The following is a 20,437-nucleotide window of genomic DNA, read 5'->3' as shown; positions in this document are numbered from 1 at the left end:
TGAACTTATTATTACATGAAATATTTGGACCTATGGAGCTGGCATGCAAGTAGCCTGTCAACTCAATGAGAGGCAATCGGTAATGAGCAGTGGTTGGTCTGGTGGTTCTGCCACAAGTAGCAGCGATCAATCGACCCCATGTGCCATAATTATTATGATAATGACATTTTTTTTCTACAAGAGTATTCATTTCTTTGACTTGCAAATGAGGATTATTAAGCCTGATTCCAACTTTTACCTCTGTCTCTCACCACTGAGACATCTCCTCCGTAACTGGTGCTTTGTGCTGAATCATTGCATTGACACTGCAAAGTGTTGGGTGTGTTCTATGCAAATCTAGCAGTTTATATTAAGTAACTGTATTATATTTTGGAAGGTGAGCCAAGACTTTTTTTTTTTTCAAATGTGTAATCCAACTGAAATAAAAGCTCTTGGTACCAACACACTTCAAGTGCCCTTGTGTGGAATTTGTTGCAAGATATTCCCTTAGGTGTCACTGTAGCCTTTGCTGTATGAGGCATTCTACAAACAGAAAATGATAAAAAGTGATGCTATTGTTGCTTAATGGTTTTTTTAAAATCCATTTAATCTTAACACAAGCTTCAATGTTGTCTTTATTTTTGTCACATTCAGCTTTCATATAGTTTCATGGTACTATATACTGTGTGTGTGAATTTGTAATATATATTATAATAAACATAACAATACTGTGCTGATTAGTAATTTATTCAGGTTACATGACAGCATAGAAACAAGTGCAATTTTGCAATCCACCTATAACATCAGTCTATGACAGGTACATTTTCTGCTTGATGATTTGTGACAACCCCTAAGCCTACAGCAGCCCAGAGCACACTGAGCATGTGCAGTGTCACTGACACTCGTAACAATCCAATATGGTGAGCCCTGTGACAGCGTTTGAGCCCTGAATAAGTGATGTTTATAGACATGCTAAACCTGTAGGCTGGTGTAGTATAAAATACCCATTTTTGTTTAGTTGCCCAAGCAGCCCTAGCCATATGCCTTAGAGGTAAGTAAAATGGTAAAACATGAAATAGCACAGCGAACCAGCACAGCGCAAGGCAAGTGAAGTGGGAAATGCTTGCAAGCTTACGGTCACAGTAATATTTCTGAGGCACAAAACATCCTTACAGATTATGTATTGTTTGGACTTGGATGTCTTACTATTGAGTGCTATTCTGATACCTACTGAGAGCTGCTATCTTTTTCCCTTCCCATCATTCTGCTGATTGGCTTCTGGGAAGGGGGGGGGGATATCACTCCAACTTGCAGCTCAGCAGTAAAGTGTGACTGAAGTTTATCAGAGTACAGGTCACATGGCTGTGGCACCCTGGGAAATGAAGAATAGGGCCCCATGTGAACTTTCAAAATGAAATATAAAAAAAATCTGTTTGTGCTTTTGAAAAACAGATTACAATGCAGGATTCTGCTGGAGAAGCTCTATTAACTGATGTGTTTTGGAAAAAACATGTCTTCCCATGACATTATTCCTTTAACCAGACTTGCAAATACTGTAGGGACACCTGGCGCCCATGTCTTCTCTGTCTCCAGTCTGTGTTTGCTGATGCTGCAATAAAGATAACTGTACCAGTAAGGGAACATTTCTCTTGGCAGCGATATATACTATAAATAAACTAAGTGGCCAAGGCCTGATGCTGGGCATCTACCTATCATACTATTCATTTATGCCTTCACAGTCCTACCTCAGTCTATCACTCAGTGTCACGATGTACAGACTCACATTAGTAATCTATTAAGCACACTATTAAATAGTACTACTATTGCTGTGTAAAATCGCTATATTTGTAGCTTGCCTAATGATTTACAGAGATACACATACTAGAACCAACTCGCTGCTTGTCAGCACCCACCCCCCCTCGCCGCTTGTCAGCGCCCCGCTTGCCTTTCAGTGAACAGCGCCACCGTGTTTCTTTGAAAGGTGCCTCCCCCCCCCCAGCACTTGCCTGTCCGCTGCGTCCACCATCCGCTCCCGTCACCCCCTCGCTGCTTGCCTCTCCCCTCCACCAGCACTGTTTGTAAGGGTGGTGGTTGTCATGGCAACCAGACGCTAGGGGGAGCGCTCCTGTTTGTGCGCATGCGCCGCCTACAGTCCAAGTCCCCAAGTCTGTGCAGGAGCATTGCATTATGGGAATCTTCTCTACCCAGCTCAGTGTTTTTTTCTCTGTGTTTGGCTTTAGATCTTATTAACGGGAGAAATATGGGGAGACTTTTGCACTATTGATACAACTGAAGGTATGCCTGCAGCTTGAGATTAACTCTTTATTAGCCTTTCCTTCTCCTTTAACATCATGTATAGGGCTCATTAGTCTAGGTACACCACTGCTCCCATTTATAACACATATAGAAAGTGCTTGCTTATTTGCCAACTTGCTGCTTTAATGGTTGTGCCTGTGTGCAGCAGTTGGAGGGACACTCACTTCCTTACAGGAGTAATAAGTCTGCCCATGCAGTCAATACACACAGAAGCTGCCTGCTAGCCTCCTTTCCTGGGATATAGTGCGACACTCCCTCCCGTCGCTTGGTTGTGACGTCACGACACGCCCCCAGCCGCTCAGTTCTGCCGTCTCCCAATGGCCAGCTGTCAAACTAGCGGAGGTGACGTAAATACGGAAGTTTTGATGTGTCTGGTCATGGAGTCAGATGGTTACAAGGTAAGCTGGTTCTCGCCGTGGCATCGGTGTCAGATTTTATTTCCCGATACCTGCCGCTGAGCATTGGCGGGGGAACGGGGAGACCGTAATGCTTCATTCCTTATACAGAAGGCGAGAAACTGCGCGGCAGATCAGAGAGGAGCCGGCAGGGGGAGCTGGGGAGCCTCTAGGTCTTTTATTATTCCATAATCAGGTGATAGCGAGTCTTGTGATTTGTGTATTGTGTCCTGCCCTTGCGGGAACCTTCTCATTCATCACAGGGATATTGGCTCTAGTGAATGTAACTACAGCTTTCTGTCGCACAGAGCAGGGCAAGAGGTTCCGCAGCATCTGTAGCCCACAGAATTGGCACGCTAGTTTATTTAGCGACACCGCCCACCATGTACAACCTGTGGCCAAGCACATCATCACAGGGATATTGGCTCTAGTGAATGTAACTACAGCTTTCTGTCGCACAGAGCAGGGCAAGAGGTTCCGCAGCATCTGTAGCCCACACGCTAGCTTATTTAGCGACACCGCCATGTACAACCTGTGGCCAAGCACATCATCACAGTGATATTGGCTCTAGTGAATGTATCTACAGCTTTCTGTCGCACAGAGCAGGGCAAGGGGTTCCGCAGCATCTGTAGCCCACAGAATTGGCACGCTAGTTTATTTAGCGACACCGCCCACCATGTACAACCTGTGGCCAAGCACATCATCACAGGGATATTGGCTCTAGTGAATGTATCTACAGCTTTCTGTCGCACAGAGCAGGGCAAGGGGTTCCGCAGCATCTGTAGCCCACAGAATTGGCACGCTAGTTTATTTAGCGACACCGCCCACCATGTACAACCTGTGGCCAAGCACATCATCATAGTGATATTGGCTCTAGTGAATGTAACTACAGCTTTCTGTCGCACAGAGCAGGGCAAGGGGTTCCGCAGCATCTGTAGCCCACAGAATTGGCACGCTAGTTTATTTAGCGACACCGCCATGTACAACCTGTGGCCAAGCAACTAGTGCTGGGCAGCCCCTGCTATCCTCCTTATGGGAGCTGTCATTGAAATGGCAACTGAAAACACTTTGTTTATCCCTCCCTTGGTATGGATTTAAACAGTGTAACAGAAGTCAGTTCTTCTTAAGGTCTGTTTAGCGGATGGATTCTCCTTCATTATTTCCGATCAGTATTGTCTATTTTAGTAGCCACAACAAGTAGCTGCTACTGTTAGCTCTATGTGTCTTCACCCTTAAAGGAACAGTAACAACAAAATATCAAAGTGTATAAAGGTAATTGCAGTATAATGTTGCCCTGCACTGGTACGACTGGTGTGTTTGCCCCAGAAACACTACTATAGATTATATAAGAAAAGTTGCTGTGTAGCCATGGGGGCAGCCATTCAAAGGAAAAAAGGGACAGGTTACTTAGCAGATAACAGATAAAGCCACATTATATTCTACAGAGCTTATCTGTTATCTGCTATGTAACCTGTGCCTTTTCTCCCTTTTATTTTGAATAGCTACACAGCAGCCTATTTATATAAACTATAATAGAGTTTCTGTAGCAAGTACACCAGTTTTACCAGTGCAGGACAAGAGTATATTATATTTTAATTACTTTAAAACACTGTTATTTTTTGGTGTTACTTCTCCTTGTAATGAAACTCCCTGAATTCCTGCATAGGGAACACTGACTCTGTTTCTAAGAAAAAACTAAACTGTATCTTTTGAGTGAACAATTGGCTGTTACCATAGTGGATCAGTTTTGTTATATGTTTTTTGCTTGTGTCTTAGCTAGAATTGGCAGCAGACATGTACAGAACTATCCCTAGCAAGGTACTTGTTGCCCTGTACCAGGGAAGGCTTTTTATGTTGTTTGTCATTATCCTAATAGAGCCCACACTCCGTTTGGGGGAAACAATAGTTTTTTGAATAGAAGAAAAACTCCCACCAGCACTGGGCTACCCGCAACAGGAGGGCCATGTTGGTAAGCGTGCATGGGCATAACAATCTCCCCCATTTGAACACTATGCACATGCTCCTGACGTAGGAGCGGTCATTGTAAATCACTCTCCTACATCACACACATGCGTATAATGCACGAGTTGTGGCACTCGATCATTATGCTCATGCGCTTGCCCCAACATGGCTGCCTGCAATGGGGGCTCTTCTCTTGGTAAAGGTAGCCCAGTGCTGGCTGGTGGGGGAAACAATATAGGAGTGATAGGTTCCCTTTAAGGGCAATCCACTTTGTATATTGTAAGACTGTACAGTGCTGTGTATCCTTGTATTGCTTTATAAATAAAGTTATAAATACATAATGAATGCAGCTTGTCCAACCCAACACAAAACAGACTAGGCATAGTTATTTACTTTTAAACACAGAGAACTGGTCATTAAATGATGTCTACTCACCTCATCGAGCGGTGGGTACAGGTGCTCATGCCTCAGACCTTCAGCTTATGGAGAATATAATGTACAAAAAATAGCCTTGTGCATTTTGTGCCTCCATGGGGCACTTAGTCACAGCCTATGACTGATTTTGCAAGAATTAAAAGGTGTATTTAAGCTATGATTGCAGTTAATGCCCAGCTACAACTTCCAGCATTCCCTCTGCAATTTAACAGAGATATGCTGGGAGATATAGTTCTTGAATTAATATGCTCTTCATAAAAACTAGCTGACATTGAAATATTTCTGTTAAAAGTAATATTTTATTTCTGTTTGCAGTTGGCATTTGAGAAAAATGGCGTCTTCCTTCACACCAGTGCGAAGAGACAGAATGATCAGGACTCTATGATCCAGGGCGTCATCCGTATTATTGAAAAAGTAAATATATGCAAAGGTGTATTTACAGACATAAAATTCTTTGAATATTAATATTGGCGGGTATTGCCTTATTAAGTGAACTACCTGAATTCTCTGTATTTTCCCTGTTTCTCTGCGTACAATGATGTGGTGTCCTCAGTGGTATATACCAACATTACCTATCTGATAACTCTTAGTCCTTCTAAATAAGAAACCATTTAGAGAATTATGACTCCCAGCCTTTAATAGCCAAGGAATAAGAGCTAAGCAAAGTTAAATATACTTATATGGTAGGGTACCGAGAGCAGTGGCATTTGTACTTCAATGCAAATTTATACTTTTTTTGTACTCCGTGGAATCCAATTATGGTAAATTACATGCAAGTTTGTTGTGATAATATAGTTTTTTTGATTGGTCACAAGGGCAGATTTATGCTTTGGCCAAATGTGACTCTGAGAAGAAGCCACCTTGTAGTTAGTCTGCTAACTGGTCACAGTGATTAATTAATTTAGGTCCCTAACTCTACACATCTGTATGTGTTTTTTTGTAGGTGGGTTCCTAGAATTTATCTTATGGTCCTATTTACTTTGGATTGTTTAGTTTGAATGCCCCTTAGCGGACCATAGTGGATCAGTTTTGTTATATGTTTTTTGCTTGTGTCTTCGCTAGAATAGGCAGCAGACATGTACAGAACTATCCCTAGCAAGGTACTTGTTGCCCCGTACCAGAAAAGGTATTTTATGTTGTTTGTCATTGTCCTCCTGTAGTTCAACTTCAACAAGCAACAATAAACTTCTAAAGCTGGCCATATAGAAAGTCAATAGATGCTGAGAGTTAGACTATAAAACCCTCTGAAAGGATGCCTGATGTTATATGTACTTGTATAGACGATTATATTTGGTTATTGTTGTTTAATCCATTTCTAATCCCCCTTCCTGTAGCCATCGGATGTGATCTTGCAGTGGATTCCTGTGGAAGAGGATGATGATGCAGCACAGATTCATTATAGAAAAGTGAGTGAATGGTTTCAAGGTGTTTCTCGCATGTCAGTATTCAAATTGGGTTAATTCTGGGTTTTACTGAAGATTCTCTGGTTTTCATCATTAAAATCACACCTAATAAGTTCTGTATGTGTACACAGTGTCTGCAGCTTTCTGTCCCATCAAGAGCCAGATAATTGCTAGATTAGTCATAAAACCTGCTAGACAAGGGGTGCGATTCACTAATGTACGAATACGAATCACGAAATCCGATCATTTCTGATGATCGAAAATGTCACGAAAATTCTTTTCATTTAAATATAAAAATTTCGTACTTACCATCCCAAAGTTCCGAAATTTTCGTATTGAAACGATCATTTATGTATGGCAATCTGATAATCACAAAATTTTCATATCCCAGCGATCGTAAACGACGCGAAAACCTTTCTGACTTTGACATTTCAATGCATGATGTGGGAAGCTTTCCAAAGGACTCAGTGGCACTGCAGCTCCAACCTGGCCCAAGGAAAGTCTCCATTAGGGCTCAATGGCACTCTGCAGCTCCAACCCGGCCCAAGGAAAGTCTCCCATAGGGCTCAATGGCACTCTGCAGCTCCAACCCGGCCCAAGGAAAGCCTCCCATAGGGCTCAATGGCACTCTGCAGCTCCAACCCGGCCCAAGGAAAGTCTCCCATAGGGCTCAATGGCACTCTGCAGCTCCAACCCGGCCCAAGGAAAGCCTCCCATAGGGCTCAATGGCACTCTGCAGCTCCAACCCGGCCCAAGGAAAGTCTCCCATAGGGCTCAATGGCACTCTGCAGCTCCAACCTGGCCCAAAGAAAGTCACGATACTGAAGCTTGAATGAATTCCGTAACTTTCGTACTCATTGCAACAAATACGATTTTGTCGCAAAGTATGAAAAAGTTGCGGAAAATACGGTTCTAAAAGTTAGAAAAAATACGATTTTTTTCTATTCGTAACCAATTGTATATTGATAAATGGGCCCCTAGGTCTGGCCAAGGGGACTATAAGCAAGAGCACTGCTGAGTGGTGTATTTGTGCACTAGAAAATCTCTCCATTATTTAGTCGACAAATATTGTAGATGCACTTAATGTCATAGAAAATAACGTGCAATTCATTCACAGCATTTTCATAAGTGATAATACACAAGTGCCGAAGAGATATCCCTGGTGTTATTGTTACCATTTTACTTTCCTCATTTAATTTGCACAGATAATTTGTGACATAGAATTACTGACCAGCAAACTGTTACCATACTTGGATTTACCTGTTGTGTCTAAAGCACTTTAATAAATTTGGTACCACCCCTTTTAAATTACCAGTTTACCGCTTCCATAATTCCAGTCCCCAATATTTTAATACTCAATTTGGTCACTAACCTCGGCCAAATCAGTATGATCTGGTTGGATCTCCAGACCCACAGTAGGATCATAACAAGACCCCTCGGTAAAGGACCATATCAGTGCACCAATGTAGTCCTCGCCCAATAGGCGTATTCTTACCTGTGCGATAAATGCTGATTTCAGGCCAGATATTGGCCAAGCAGGCCATCAAGAGGTCCCCCGTAAATGGGCCAATAAGCTGCTGTCTCTGTCTGGAGAGCCTGAGTCTGCAGTTTATCCATTTTTGACATGTCTGTTGGACCCAGTACCCCGTGTAAGGAGTTTTGCAGGAGTCAAATGCAATCACACATTCAGGGAGTGACAAAATGTTGGTTATCCCCCAGTTAATATAATTGCTGATCCTGCTCTTCGAGTTCACCACAAATATATAATTGCATGGGGGTTTGGAATCCATCAATAAGTGATTTTTAAATTAACTCTTCTAGTAGACAGCCTTAATACAAAACCCCATAGGGGTGGATTGGACCCACTAATGGGATTCTTGTCCAGGGCCCATCCAGTGGCAGGAGAAGAAGAAACACAGGATTTGTTGTCTTCCTTTGTTTAAACATCATCTTCGGTATTAGGCTTCCTCTCTTAGAAGAATGCTTCATTCCAGGGGCTGAGTCTGCACAGCTCTCTCCTTTCCCCTCCCATAAGAATGCATAAGAATTCACTCCCCCCCCCCCCCCCCCCCCAATAATAATGTGTGATCTATGCTACCAGCAGCAGGAAGCTACTAAGACAAAGCTAAAATGGCAGCTGTTATCTTAAATAGAGGGAGCTTCTAGGGCTGATTACTCAGGTATGGTAAAGGTTTCTGCAGAATAAATATAGTGTTCTAATTGGCACTAATGTGGCGAATCTATTGGCAGTAAAATGCCAAAATGACTTTCCTTCTCCTTTAAGGGTGAGAACACACAATGTTTTGTCAATGGCATTAAATCTCCAGGGTGGGCAGCCAAACTTTTAAATAATATCCTTTTTTTTTTAGACGAATCTGAATCTCTGCCAATAAAACATTTGTGTTGGGTAATTGAGCAAAATTGCCTTCTCCTGCATTTTCACATAGTTATGCAATTCATATGCTTTACTGACCAGAATTGAGATTGACTTAGATACAAAGGTATTTTTAGATGTTTTGTTACTCGCGCTGAGATTTAGCTTGGGCGTCAAGCTGCTTTAGGGCCATCTCGGCATTAGAAGCCTGGGTGCAGTCCTCAGAGGTGTAGATAATCAATCAAAAAAGGGGCCGCTTCACACAGGACTTATCACGAAGATTAATAGTTTATTAGAACATAGTGAAGAACCGACGTTTCGGCTACTCCTGCAGCCTTTCTCAAAGTTAACAAACAAACACAGAACTAGACTTAAATACCCAGTGTGGCGGGAAACACAGACTGTAACGTGAGCATGATGTAGTACAGAGAGTAATGCTCTAAAATATTAAATACGTTTGACTTATTTCTATAAGATATTAAGCGCTTTAGCTTAAATATATATATATATATATCACATGTGTGTGATTCTTTGAAAAAAAATAAACAAAACATTCCCCTTTGGTAATCTACTTATTGTTGTTATGTAACAAACACTAATACATTTCTGGGTAATAGAAAGCAATCCTATTGGGTTTATTTAATGTTTAAATTCTTTTTTTAGTAGACTCAAGGTATGGAGATCCAAATTACCAAAATACCCCTTATCCAGAAAACCCCAGGTCCCAAGCATTCTGGATAAAAGGTTTCAGACCTGCAGTCCTGGATGTTATAAGAAGTCATCAAAGCTTTTTTTTCCTGGATGATCTATATCATTAATGATTCTCTTATAAATCCTATAGAACTGTCCAAGGAGTATATAGTGTTACGGGGTGACAAACACACAAGCTTGTATAAATATAGAGAGAAATTGATTCTGAATGATTTACTGGTTTAGAGGAGAGCTGAACTATACAATGCTAGGCAAATTAATTGATTGGGTTACATTGGAATCCAATAGAGGAGCCTTCTTGGTGATTTATATAGGGAGAATTGCCAGAGATCGGGCTTAGGCTGTCTCATGCTAAGGGAGGGGGGATTGGCAAATGGAGATTGCAGAAAGAAATATAGGCCCAACCTGTTGGAAGTTACTATGGATTGCATATATTGTGAAGCAATAGACTATTATTTGCTCTGATCTCTTGTGGGTTTAAGTATTTCTGCCGTAAGCAAGAGGGATGAGTTTTATTATATAATGTATTTTGAGCATATTGTCACAGACTTATAATATTCCAATAGTATGGGGGCCATGTCCCCAATACTCTATGCATGGTGAAGGCCACTGGATGAAGTAGGCCACATTATATAGATATATTGGCTTTCACAGATAAAATAACTGTATGGCATTAAACTGGAGCAGAATGCTACCTAAAAGAATACCTCTTTATGGTAAATGGTTGAATACAGTAATATCCTTAGACTGCATACATTTTGTCAATATTACACAAGGGTTGCAGATACGAAACGTTGTAAATTTATAAGATCCACTCGTTTGTCGAGGTTGCCAAATGAATGGATCTTTCTCTGATATGCCCATGTAGGGTGGGAAATATAGGATTGTTCCCATCATTGGGCCCTATGGCCAAACAATCAGATCACAACTATGGGAATAGAAGCTGTCAGGGCAAGGACCGCACCAACAAGCCAATGCGTTCCTGAATCCCCTGGGCCAAACCTGTCTGTTCCATATATGGTCAATTTTCATCCAGATTTCGATTAGGTGGGCCTCTTACATACTTGGCAGATAAGCTGGCTAATCAGTCTGAAGGGCCTGAATTGGCAGATGTGTATGGCCACCTTAAGAATAGTGTTTATTACATTATCATTTTCAGTTAAGGTGGTCTGTACCTATCTGCCAAAACATTATTCAGAGCGATGGCCCCTTAGGGTGAAGACACATGGATCTAATAGTAGCAACTACTTGTCATGTCTACTAAGATAGACATTGCTGATCATTTACTGATAATTGTCTCTGCATGTGTTTTAGCACATTAGTATTTTCTGGTGTTCAGTAGACGTGACAAGTAGCTGCTACTGAGTAGGTCTGTGTGTCTTCACCCTTAGGAGGCAGTTAAGACCGACCACTGTGTGATCCTATCTGATTGCGTTTCCATCCAGCTTTATCCTATTTTAATGTGACAGCGTTGAATTGCAGATCCAAAAAAGGTCAAGGATAAGTGGGTACGGTTTGGGTGAGGCCACGGGTGTAACTTTTAACTGGGTGTAATTTGTCCTAATGATAATGTGTCCTTAAATGTCCTCATATTTATAGAGGTATACTGTGTATGTACTATGTATCAAATGCTGCCCCCGTTGGCTGCCATATCTGTTATACTTAGTTATATTAAAAGAAAAACATATTTCTAGGGCAAGTGTATAAAATGCATCATAATTGGTGTTTTCTTAATGTTTTAATAGGAATCTCCAGGAAGCGCCAGTTGCCGGACAGAAGAACTGTTTGATCCTGGGTATGAGCCAGACTGGGCTGTTATCAGTACTGTGGGAACTAAAGGTCGCCCTCAAGAAGAGGAGCCAAGTACGTTAGAGTTGCACACATTATAGTTCTGTTCTTTAAAGGGGAGTTATGCCTTAAAAATACATTTACTCAGTGGTCCTCTGAGCACTTTTGTATTTATTTTCCTTTAATGTTTATTTCTGAGATATTGGCAGGTCAAGACTATTAATACCAGGCTTTCAGCTCAATAGCTTTTTTTGAAGGTGAGCATGTCAGCCATCCTAACAGTCTCCTTCCTTTTGTGTGCTTACTTGTATTACTTGTATTTACTATGTACTTATTATGTGCTGTGTGCTATGTATTAATTGTGTAAAAACGCAAATATCTCAGAAATTGCTAAAAACAGAAAACTGCAAAAGTGCTCACATTGCTACATTTATCTGTAGAATAACGCTCACAATAGATGGTGCAGGGCTGTATGTAAGTCCCCTTGCCTATGCTGTCAGTGTTGATAACAAAGACAGTTGGCATATAACCTTATGTATATCTGACTCCCAGATGGCATTATACCATTGGCCAGTTGTTCCTGTGAGAAAAAAACTGTGTGTTTGGAGGTGAGCAGGAAATTAGCTACAGTGGAAGGCATGTATTGGTTGCTCAAGCCCTTCAGTATTTTGGCATTTTGTGGTCATAGAGTTATGGTTAGGGTTTAATCAGTGCTGTTCCACTGAGAGATGGGTAACAAATAATTATAGGGTTTGTTTGTATCAATTTAATAAACCTTTTCTGGGGCAGCCTTGCTTTGTTCCACTTTTTTATGTTGCTTGCTAATCTGAGGATCGAGCTTCACATTAACAAGGCTCAGGCATCTGGGGTACAAAGCAGACTGCTAGGCAAGTCATGATAGGTCCATATATGCAACATTATGAGCCATCAGGAAGTTGCTGTCATAGAACCCCTAAGGTAACCTTTTATATCCTTCTATAAATGTTAGCAGGGGGTTATATTATCCCTTAAAAAACAAGGGGGGTACCAATCAAACAGAATAATACCAAAAGAGGTCCCTGGGGTTTTGCAGCTGTTGGGCTGCAGCTTCAGGCTTCCATACAAGATAGTGTTTTCATGGTACCTTCTTATATCAGGGTACTGTAGTTTAATAGTTACTTTAAGTACAATATGTATGACCCTCAGGATGCTGGGAGCCAAGTTATAACACCATACAGAGTAGCACTGCATGCCTTTGGTAAAATGTTTATTTGCCATTTGGGTGAAGGGTGTGGGACTGTGGTTATTTTACACTGCAAGTAAAGGAAAACTTCGGCTTCCAGACCACAATTTGTTGCAGAGCTCCACACAACAAAGAAACTCCTAATATCACTGTAATCTGTTCCATCAAAAACATGAATAAACATTGTTTTATATGCTGATATCCAGCTGCAAAACAGTTCTTCTTTTTCTACATCATTTGAAATCCTGGCAGGGGAGGAGGGACTAAAACATTGATTGAACTTCTCCACAGCTTACAGACAGCATGCAGGAACTACATAACCCACAATGGATTGCACTGTGATGTTCCTTTCCTTATTGACATCACGTGTGCAGGTAATTGTGGGATTTGGAGGATGCAGGCTGAAGCCAGGCTGAGGACAGGCGACTACTGTTACATTTTATTTGAGTCTTAAAGTAGCCAGCCAGATCAGCAGGGGAACAGGGGCGGGGCTTAGTGAAAATCATGAAAAGACTGCACATTTTTTAATTGATGTAAACTGCAAAGTTGCTTGAAATTGTGTTTACTTTTCGAAAAGCTTGTGTTTGGGTAGAATTACCTTTTAAAAAAACACAAAACTTTTTACACCTTTTAAATCCATTATTGGTTGGTATAATCTCCTTTTAAGGAACTTATTACAGTCAGGGTTTTTCACCATTTTAACCTGGGATGAAATCTGATGCAACATAACTTCTTCTGAGCATGACCCAGGCATAACTGGCATAATTGCATGCATCAGATGCCTTTGTGCTCTTTCTGATAATGTGCCAATGACCCTTGTACTTGGGAGCGCTAATATCATACTGATAAACAGTGGGCAGCAGATGCTTATTCAGGCTGGCAAGAGGCATGGTGGGATGGAATTGCACGGCAGGAATAGAAATGCTGCTGGTGTGAATAGGAATAGTTCTTGTTTATTTAGGAACATGTTCTTTCAAACAGGTTGACTATTATAAAGGGAAAATATGCCAAAGGCCTGTATCTTTCATTGGAACAAGAGTGAAAGCGTTCCTTTCTGCAGGGATTAGCGGTCTAAGAGGAAAAACATGCTTTCCCCTACACAGTACACATCAGTTCAAAATATTTAAGGACATGGCCATGCTTTCTTAACAGTTGTGCTACAGGGTTCCTTTTCTGATCACTCCATCAATTGTTCTGGCAGTTTGCAAGGCTTTCTGTGGCAGCTAATATGTATAGGGGATTAATCCCATTCAGGGCTATACTACTTGTGTAACTTGTACAGACTTGGCATAGGGGTAAGGTCACTGATATATTGGGTTGCCACTCCTAAGATGGCGCTAGACAGGTACAGGCATGGGATCCCTTATCCAAAATCCCATTATCCAGAAGCTTTGAATTAAGGAAAGGCAATCTCCCATAGACCCAATTTTAGGCAAATACCTGTAGCTCTAATTTTTAAAAATGATTCTTTTTTCTCTGCAATAATAAAACATTACAGATATGGTATCCATTATCTGGAAACCCATTATCTAGAAAGCTCCAGATTACCGAAAGGCCATCTCCCACACACTTCATTGTAATCAAATAATTTACATTTTTATAAATGATTTGATTTTTCTCTGTAATAATAAAAAACAGAGCCTTGTACTTGATCCCAACTAAGATATAATTACTCCTTATTGGGGGCAGAACAGCCCTATTGGGTCTATTTAATGGTTAAATGATTCCCTTTTCTCTGTAATAATAAAACAATACCTGTACTTGATCCCAACTAAGATATAATTACTCCTTATTGGGGGCAAAACAGCCCTATTGGGTTTTTTTCATGTTTAAATGATTCCCTTTTCTCTGTAATAATAAAACAGTACCTGTACTTGATCCCAACTAAGATATAATTACCCCTTATTGGGGGCAGAACAGCCCTATTGGGTTTATTTAATGGTTAAATGATTCCCTTTTCTCTGTAATAATAAAACAGTACCTGTATTTGATCCCAACTAAGATATAATTAATCCTTTTAGTTGACCTAAGGTATGAAGATCCAAATTAAGGAAAGAACTCCAGGTCCCAAGCATTCTGGATAACAGGTCCCATACCTGTACCTTGTACATGATGCTATGTAAGCTATACATATCTATATTGTTGGCAAAACAATTCTATTTGGTAATCCAAATTATGGAAAGATCTCTTATCTGAAAAACCCCAGGTCCCTAGCATTGTGGATAACCGATTCTATACCTGTACCATCTATTATCAGTTGGCATCAGCACAGCAAGTAGAACTGTAGAGAGCAGGCCCCTACTGAACAAGCTGTGTTGTCTCTGCTTTCTGAGTCTAACAAGGACAGTTCCATGTCTGACAGATGTTCAGTTATTGCTCTAAACAATCAAGCAAGCATTTTACAGTTTTTCTAGCCACTGGGGAGCAACGATTCACAGGAGTCTGAGGATGATTTACTTCTTGCAGTCTGCGTGAAAACAATTTTGCTATTAAAAAAAAAAAAAAAAAAAAAAAAAAGAATATCAATGTAGGGGGGTCATTAAAACCAAATCCAACCCAAAAAGTGCCAAAAGCCTCCAAAAGGGATTAAATCTTTTATGGGTCTATCTGTGTAATGTCATTTTAAAGGGCATCTCAGAATAAGCTTATTTGTTTCTTTGTTTGCAGAAGCACTAGACAAATCTAATTCTTTGTACTCCCTTTACTATTTTCTTTAGAAGCCCCAAAATCTGGTCACCGTGGGAAGTGGGCCTTTACCATCAGCTTAGCAGATCTGAAGTCCATCCGGAAAAGCAAGCCTGGTTTGGGCTGGTCCTACCTCATATTTATTACAAAAGATGGCATTTCCCATCAGGCTTTGCATTTTCATCAAGGTGGAACAAAGGCTCTTCTCAAAGCCCTGCGCAAATACATCATATTAGCCACGTGAGTATTGTTATTTTCAATAGGGAATACTAAATATGGACCACCTTTGCATTTTTTAGATGTGTCTGATGTACAGCTACTACTGGTATATGAACAGGAGAGGACCTGAACAGAAAAATAAGCTATGAAAGTAACAATAAAACTGTAACCTCACAGAGCAGTCGTTTTTTGGCTGCTGGGGTCAGTGACCCCAATTTGAAAGCTGCAGAAGAAGGCAAATAATTAAAAAAAAAAAACCAAAACATCAATAATGAAGACCAACTGAAAAGTTGCTTAGAATTCTAAGCAGGTAAAATGAACATACTAAAAGTTACCTTAAAGCTGAACCACCACTTTAATTAAATCAACATGCACTCCTTGCCTTTTCATATAATTGCGCTCTCTGCCTTCCTCCTGCTTTAACTGAGCGCATTTGCGCCTGGACCTCCGCCTCCAACCAGGTCATAGCTCCACAGCTCCTACAGTGGCCTGCGTCAATTGGTGCACCCAAGTTAAAATAAAAGAATCGGACTGACACATTGCTTTAACAGCGAATGCCGGAAATGATGCCAACTGGAATTAGATCATTGCAGTGATGTAGCTTGCACCTGCAACAGTGTTTTAGTTCCCACTCCCCAAAATTGAGGGTTACCAGAGATCCTTCCCACTTGTGGGCCCCCTGTTTCCCACCAACCACTGTGTCAGCCATCACTACAGTTAAGCCACTGCGCTAGTGACTGGCATTTATTTCCCTAAAGGCAGAGCCTTTATACTACATAAAGCATTTCTTATGCTGCCACATAGACAAATGTTTGATGCCAAGTAAACAGTGAAGTAGACATCTTGCAGCGCTGTACCCATAGCCAAGCAAGCTCCACTATGTGGTGGTGTTCAGTGTCGCCATCAGAAACTTTTGGGCCTCATACAAGTTTTTTATATGACCCCCCATGAACACAAGCGTGCAATATATATTCATGTCTTGTTCCCAAAATGTGGGGGCCAAATGGTCTTTCTTTGGGGCCCAATAACCAGTCATTCCACTGCTAAAAAGTACATGTAGGATACCCTCATATAATTCATGGCTCCCAATATAAACAGCTGATGTTACTCTAAAAAGATATTCATGTAAATTGTTCCATTAATTCATGTGCTAATTAACAGTCAGTCCATTGGGGGTCAGTGGAAATCACACTGAGTTTAAACCCTACACTCCTTTCTGCCCCTGCGTTGTGCTGTCATTGTTTGATATGGAAGTTACATATGTTTGCATAAGTTATGTAAATTGTGTAAATTTAGGGGCCCAAAGTAGTCATTATTAATTTATATAAATAGAAAAAATAAGTAATGAATGTGCTAATAAAGTTTATTGGAGGTAAGTGTAAATTACCATTGGTTTTTTAATTCATTGTCATTGCCTGATATATTAATTACATAAGCTGCTATGTAAGTTACATTAGTTTCCCGTCAAGTCAGTTTTTGCAGAAGTTTTGTAAATTAAGTTTTAACGTAACTCTATACAGTATGTAATTTACGCATTTTGCGTAAGTTTCGCAACACAGCCGGGCCCCCTTCGGACCAAGGTTTTTACTAGGCCTGGTACAACAGTCACCCTCCACCCCCTTGATGGCAGCCCTGGCGTTGGTGTTATATTCTGCAGTGCTGTATGATGTATGAAGGGTGCATACATCAAACATACAGATTGCATACAAATACTGACTGATACAGGGGGTACAGGGAGTCCTGGTCAATCTAAAAGTGTTGAGTGTAATAACATATGAGAGAGAGAGAAACCCCAGACTCTGTTTTTTGTTCTGTGCACATTAGTTAGGGTCAAGTTAATAGACATCTCTTGCCATTGATGCCAGGTAATAAAGTATTAGGATGCATTTAAAATATCTAAAATAGTTAAAGGGGGTTGCCTGTTTGTATTGAGTAAAAAAAGTTGCTAACCTTTTACCCACTAACCTTCGCTAGCCTTCTCCTTTAAGTGTGGGAACATATTGATCCATTGTTGTACTGTTGTGGTCAGTTGCGGTTTGCAGCATTATGTACAATATCACTGCAATGGAACTCCTTGCTTTGAAATATGAGAACGGATGGGAGATTATTACTGGAAATAGTTCAGGGGCTTCCTGTAGTTCTGACTGAATCCCCTGTCTTGCTCATTGTTGAAAGATTGTACGAGTTAGGGGTTTCTTAGGAAGGGCAGCCATACAGAGTAAGATGGATTTAATCTGTTTGTCCTGGGCCTTTCTCCAGACTGTGTAAAGGAGGGGGTTATCCCAGGTAAGTTGAGCAAAATGGCTAAGCTGATGTGTGGGGGTCTCTAACCATAACCATTTCTAAGTAGGTATAAGGGAGACCTGCTGTGACGAATGGATACAGTTTCTTATTGGTTACAGCTGATGATGGCCTCTGCCTCTTCAACTGTAACTGGCAGCCTGAGGTGCTGGATACTTGTAGTCCCGCAGAGCCGTATTGGGGCTCCAATGAAAGCACATAGCAGCTTGTGATAGGCTTAATGCTGTAAAAACATCCAGCCTTTACTGCTGAATCTGCCTGTGACCGCAGTGCCATTAAACGTCAAGGCCGAAGGAATCGTTGAGCGGAACCATTTGGTTACGGATTTATTATTTATGGAGTTTCATCAAGTCCTAACTAAGGTTTGCTGTAGTTTCACTTACTGTCGTATAATCCGCCCGCTGCAGGAATCGATGGCTGCTGACAGCTGCTGAGTCATGCACTGGGCCGCTGGCTTGGCGGAACCTTAACTAGCGCTGATGTGTCCCCGAATGGGTTTTATGCTGTAAATGGAATCTAAAGCCACCAGAATGCAACCCCATCACTTCCGCACATTGGCCTATAAAAGTTTTATTGTGGCATTGAGGGGAAATACACCCTGTTTCCAGGCCATGGTTCATTTCCATCGATCTCCGCTCACACAGACAGTAAAGCACAAAGCATTATTTACATACTGACTTATTTGTGTGTAATTGGTTATGGCTGCTTTATACTGGTAGCCATCTTGTATTAATATGGAGTGCGTCAGGTCTGGACTGGCATTGTGTGGATTCTGGCAAATGCCAGAGGGGCTGCTGTAAGATGCCATAGACAGTCACTATTTATTGGGCTGGTGGGGGCTGTTTGGGTCTCTGTGTACTTGGAATGCCAGGCCTATTTTAAATCCCAGTCCAGGGCCAGTGTGTGTCATTTTGCTCTTGTGCACGTAAATAAGAGGTAGTGTTGTAGAGTTGTTTGGTAGCTAGATTATTTCCCATGTATGTATGGCATCAAGATTTTGATAGTATTCTTAAAACTTGCTATAATTCTTCAGGCAGGTAACTGAGGGAAATTTGAAACATATTTCTGGTGCACATTATAGTAACACATTTGAGTAATGTTATTATAATGCACATACCTTGTTCTGAGTGGTGTAAGGGATCTCTGTAAAAATGGAACAAGTTGATGATGCTTAGCTCAGACATGTCAGTATGGAGTAACTTTGATTTGCACTGTAGTCACCCAATACTACTGTGTGCGCTTGAAACGGGGCACAAGGCAGAGCAGGAAGAGCAATCGGGGGCATGACCTGGGTGGAGTCGGGGCATAATTGGGGGCATGGCTAAAATGCACTAGGAATTAAACAAATCTTGGTTGACTTAGTGGAGGCGTGAATCAATTTTATTCACTTGGGAGTGTGAATGAGCAACCAGTAAATATGACTTCCTTTACCTTTTATTATGGACTTTGCTGCATCACTGATGTATGAACATACAAAATGTAACAATTGTGAATCAAGATAATCAGCTTTTATCAATGTGATTCATCCCCCCAGGGGGTCCTTATTATTCTGGAGGGTTCATTCTTTCTACTTTTAAGCTGGCCATACATTGCATATTTAAGCTGCCAAGTCAGCCCTTCAGACCAAGTTGCATCTTATTTGGCCATGTGTGGGCCATTCCCATCTGCCTCCCTGACAGATATCTGGTTTGCAGGTTTGAAAGTCCAGTTGGGTGGGGCCACATTGGCACATTGAGACCGCCATCTCCCAACAAGCCTGCACAGATGCCTATAATGATCAGAGGTTGGAACGTTGGCTCAGCTGCTCTTGGCCTTCCTTTTTTTTTTAGACTGAAAGAAGCGGATCCGCTCCCTTACCCAGCTCCGTTGAGCTGCATGCAAGCGGAAGCTGTACTTTTAAGTGCAGATCAGCGGAACTGGGGAAGGGAGTGGATCCGCTTCTCTCAGTCTGAAAAAACAAACGCAGGCTGAGAGCAGCGGAGCTAACGCTCTGTGTGCCCTGGCCCTGAATGTTGGCCTAGAGATCAGTCGATCGAATGAGCCCCATTTGGCCCTGAATGCAAGTCCACCTGCACTGGATGTTACTATGTCCCACTTCCTTCTCCGGCAGAGATGGTCAGGTTGTGCACAGATCTATAGATACAGGTGGTTCATTGGTGTGGGTTGGGAACGGGCAGGCTAGGGTTGGGACTGGGTTCACTTTTTAGCTTTGCCTAAAATCAGTCCTGAACACATTTAACCTTTCTAACCAATGCTGGCCTTCCATTCAACCAGCAAGTACCTGGTGCTACAAGTTCATTTAACTTCGATTTTAATGTTCTTTACTTTGTCTCCAAAATGCATGGAATGCTGCCAGGGCAAAGTAAATACCTGTATAAACATCCATTGCTGTTGAACCGTGGCATCCAGCATCCTACGAGCGCCTCTGTTATAAGGGGCATATCTTCTATATGCATTAGTGTAATGGGAGTCCTGTAGCTCTGTATTTCAGCTAACATTTATATATGATCTGTCTCTGGGCTCAGTTTGTAGACAATACTCCCAAAATTCCAAATTGCTCATTTAAGTCTGTATTCCTCATTGTTTGGATTAAAAATTTTTAACGTTTGATTTGTTTTTAGTAGTTGCAGTATTAGAAAGATCTATA

At 41.3% G+C, this 20,437-nt stretch overlaps 1 protein-coding gene across 2 annotated transcripts in view; it reads left to right on the top strand.

Annotated features, from left to right (window-relative positions):
• The first annotated feature begins 2,599 nt into the window (after positions 1 to 2,599).
• Positions 2,600 to 20,437, top strand: part of tbc1d17 (TBC1 domain family member 17) — a 30,851-nt gene continuing 13,013 nt past the window's right edge. The window contains exons 1-5 of one of the 2 annotated variants that reach the window (NM_001079434.1): positions 2,600 to 2,693; positions 5,403 to 5,501; positions 6,422 to 6,493; positions 11,321 to 11,438; positions 15,303 to 15,510. In NM_001079434.1, the coding sequence (NP_001072902.1) occupies positions 2,673 to 2,693; positions 5,403 to 5,501; positions 6,422 to 6,493; positions 11,321 to 11,438; positions 15,303 to 15,510 (518 nt within the window). In that variant the 5' untranslated portion in view covers positions 2,600 to 2,672. Of the gene's footprint in view, positions 2,694 to 2,720; positions 2,887 to 5,402; positions 5,502 to 6,421; positions 6,494 to 11,320; positions 11,439 to 15,302; positions 15,511 to 20,437 lie in introns of those variants that run through there. The other variant, XM_031905197.1, reaches the window with a different exon arrangement.

Source organism: Xenopus tropicalis, chromosome 7 (genome assembly GCF_000004195.4).
Source record: "Xenopus tropicalis strain Nigerian chromosome 7, UCB_Xtro_10.0, whole genome shotgun sequence".
Classification (NCBI taxonomy): domain Eukaryota; kingdom Metazoa; phylum Chordata; class Amphibia; order Anura; family Pipidae; genus Xenopus; species Xenopus tropicalis.
Note: the sequence above shows the minus strand (reverse complement) of the source record. Positions and strands in the feature narration are given on the sequence as shown.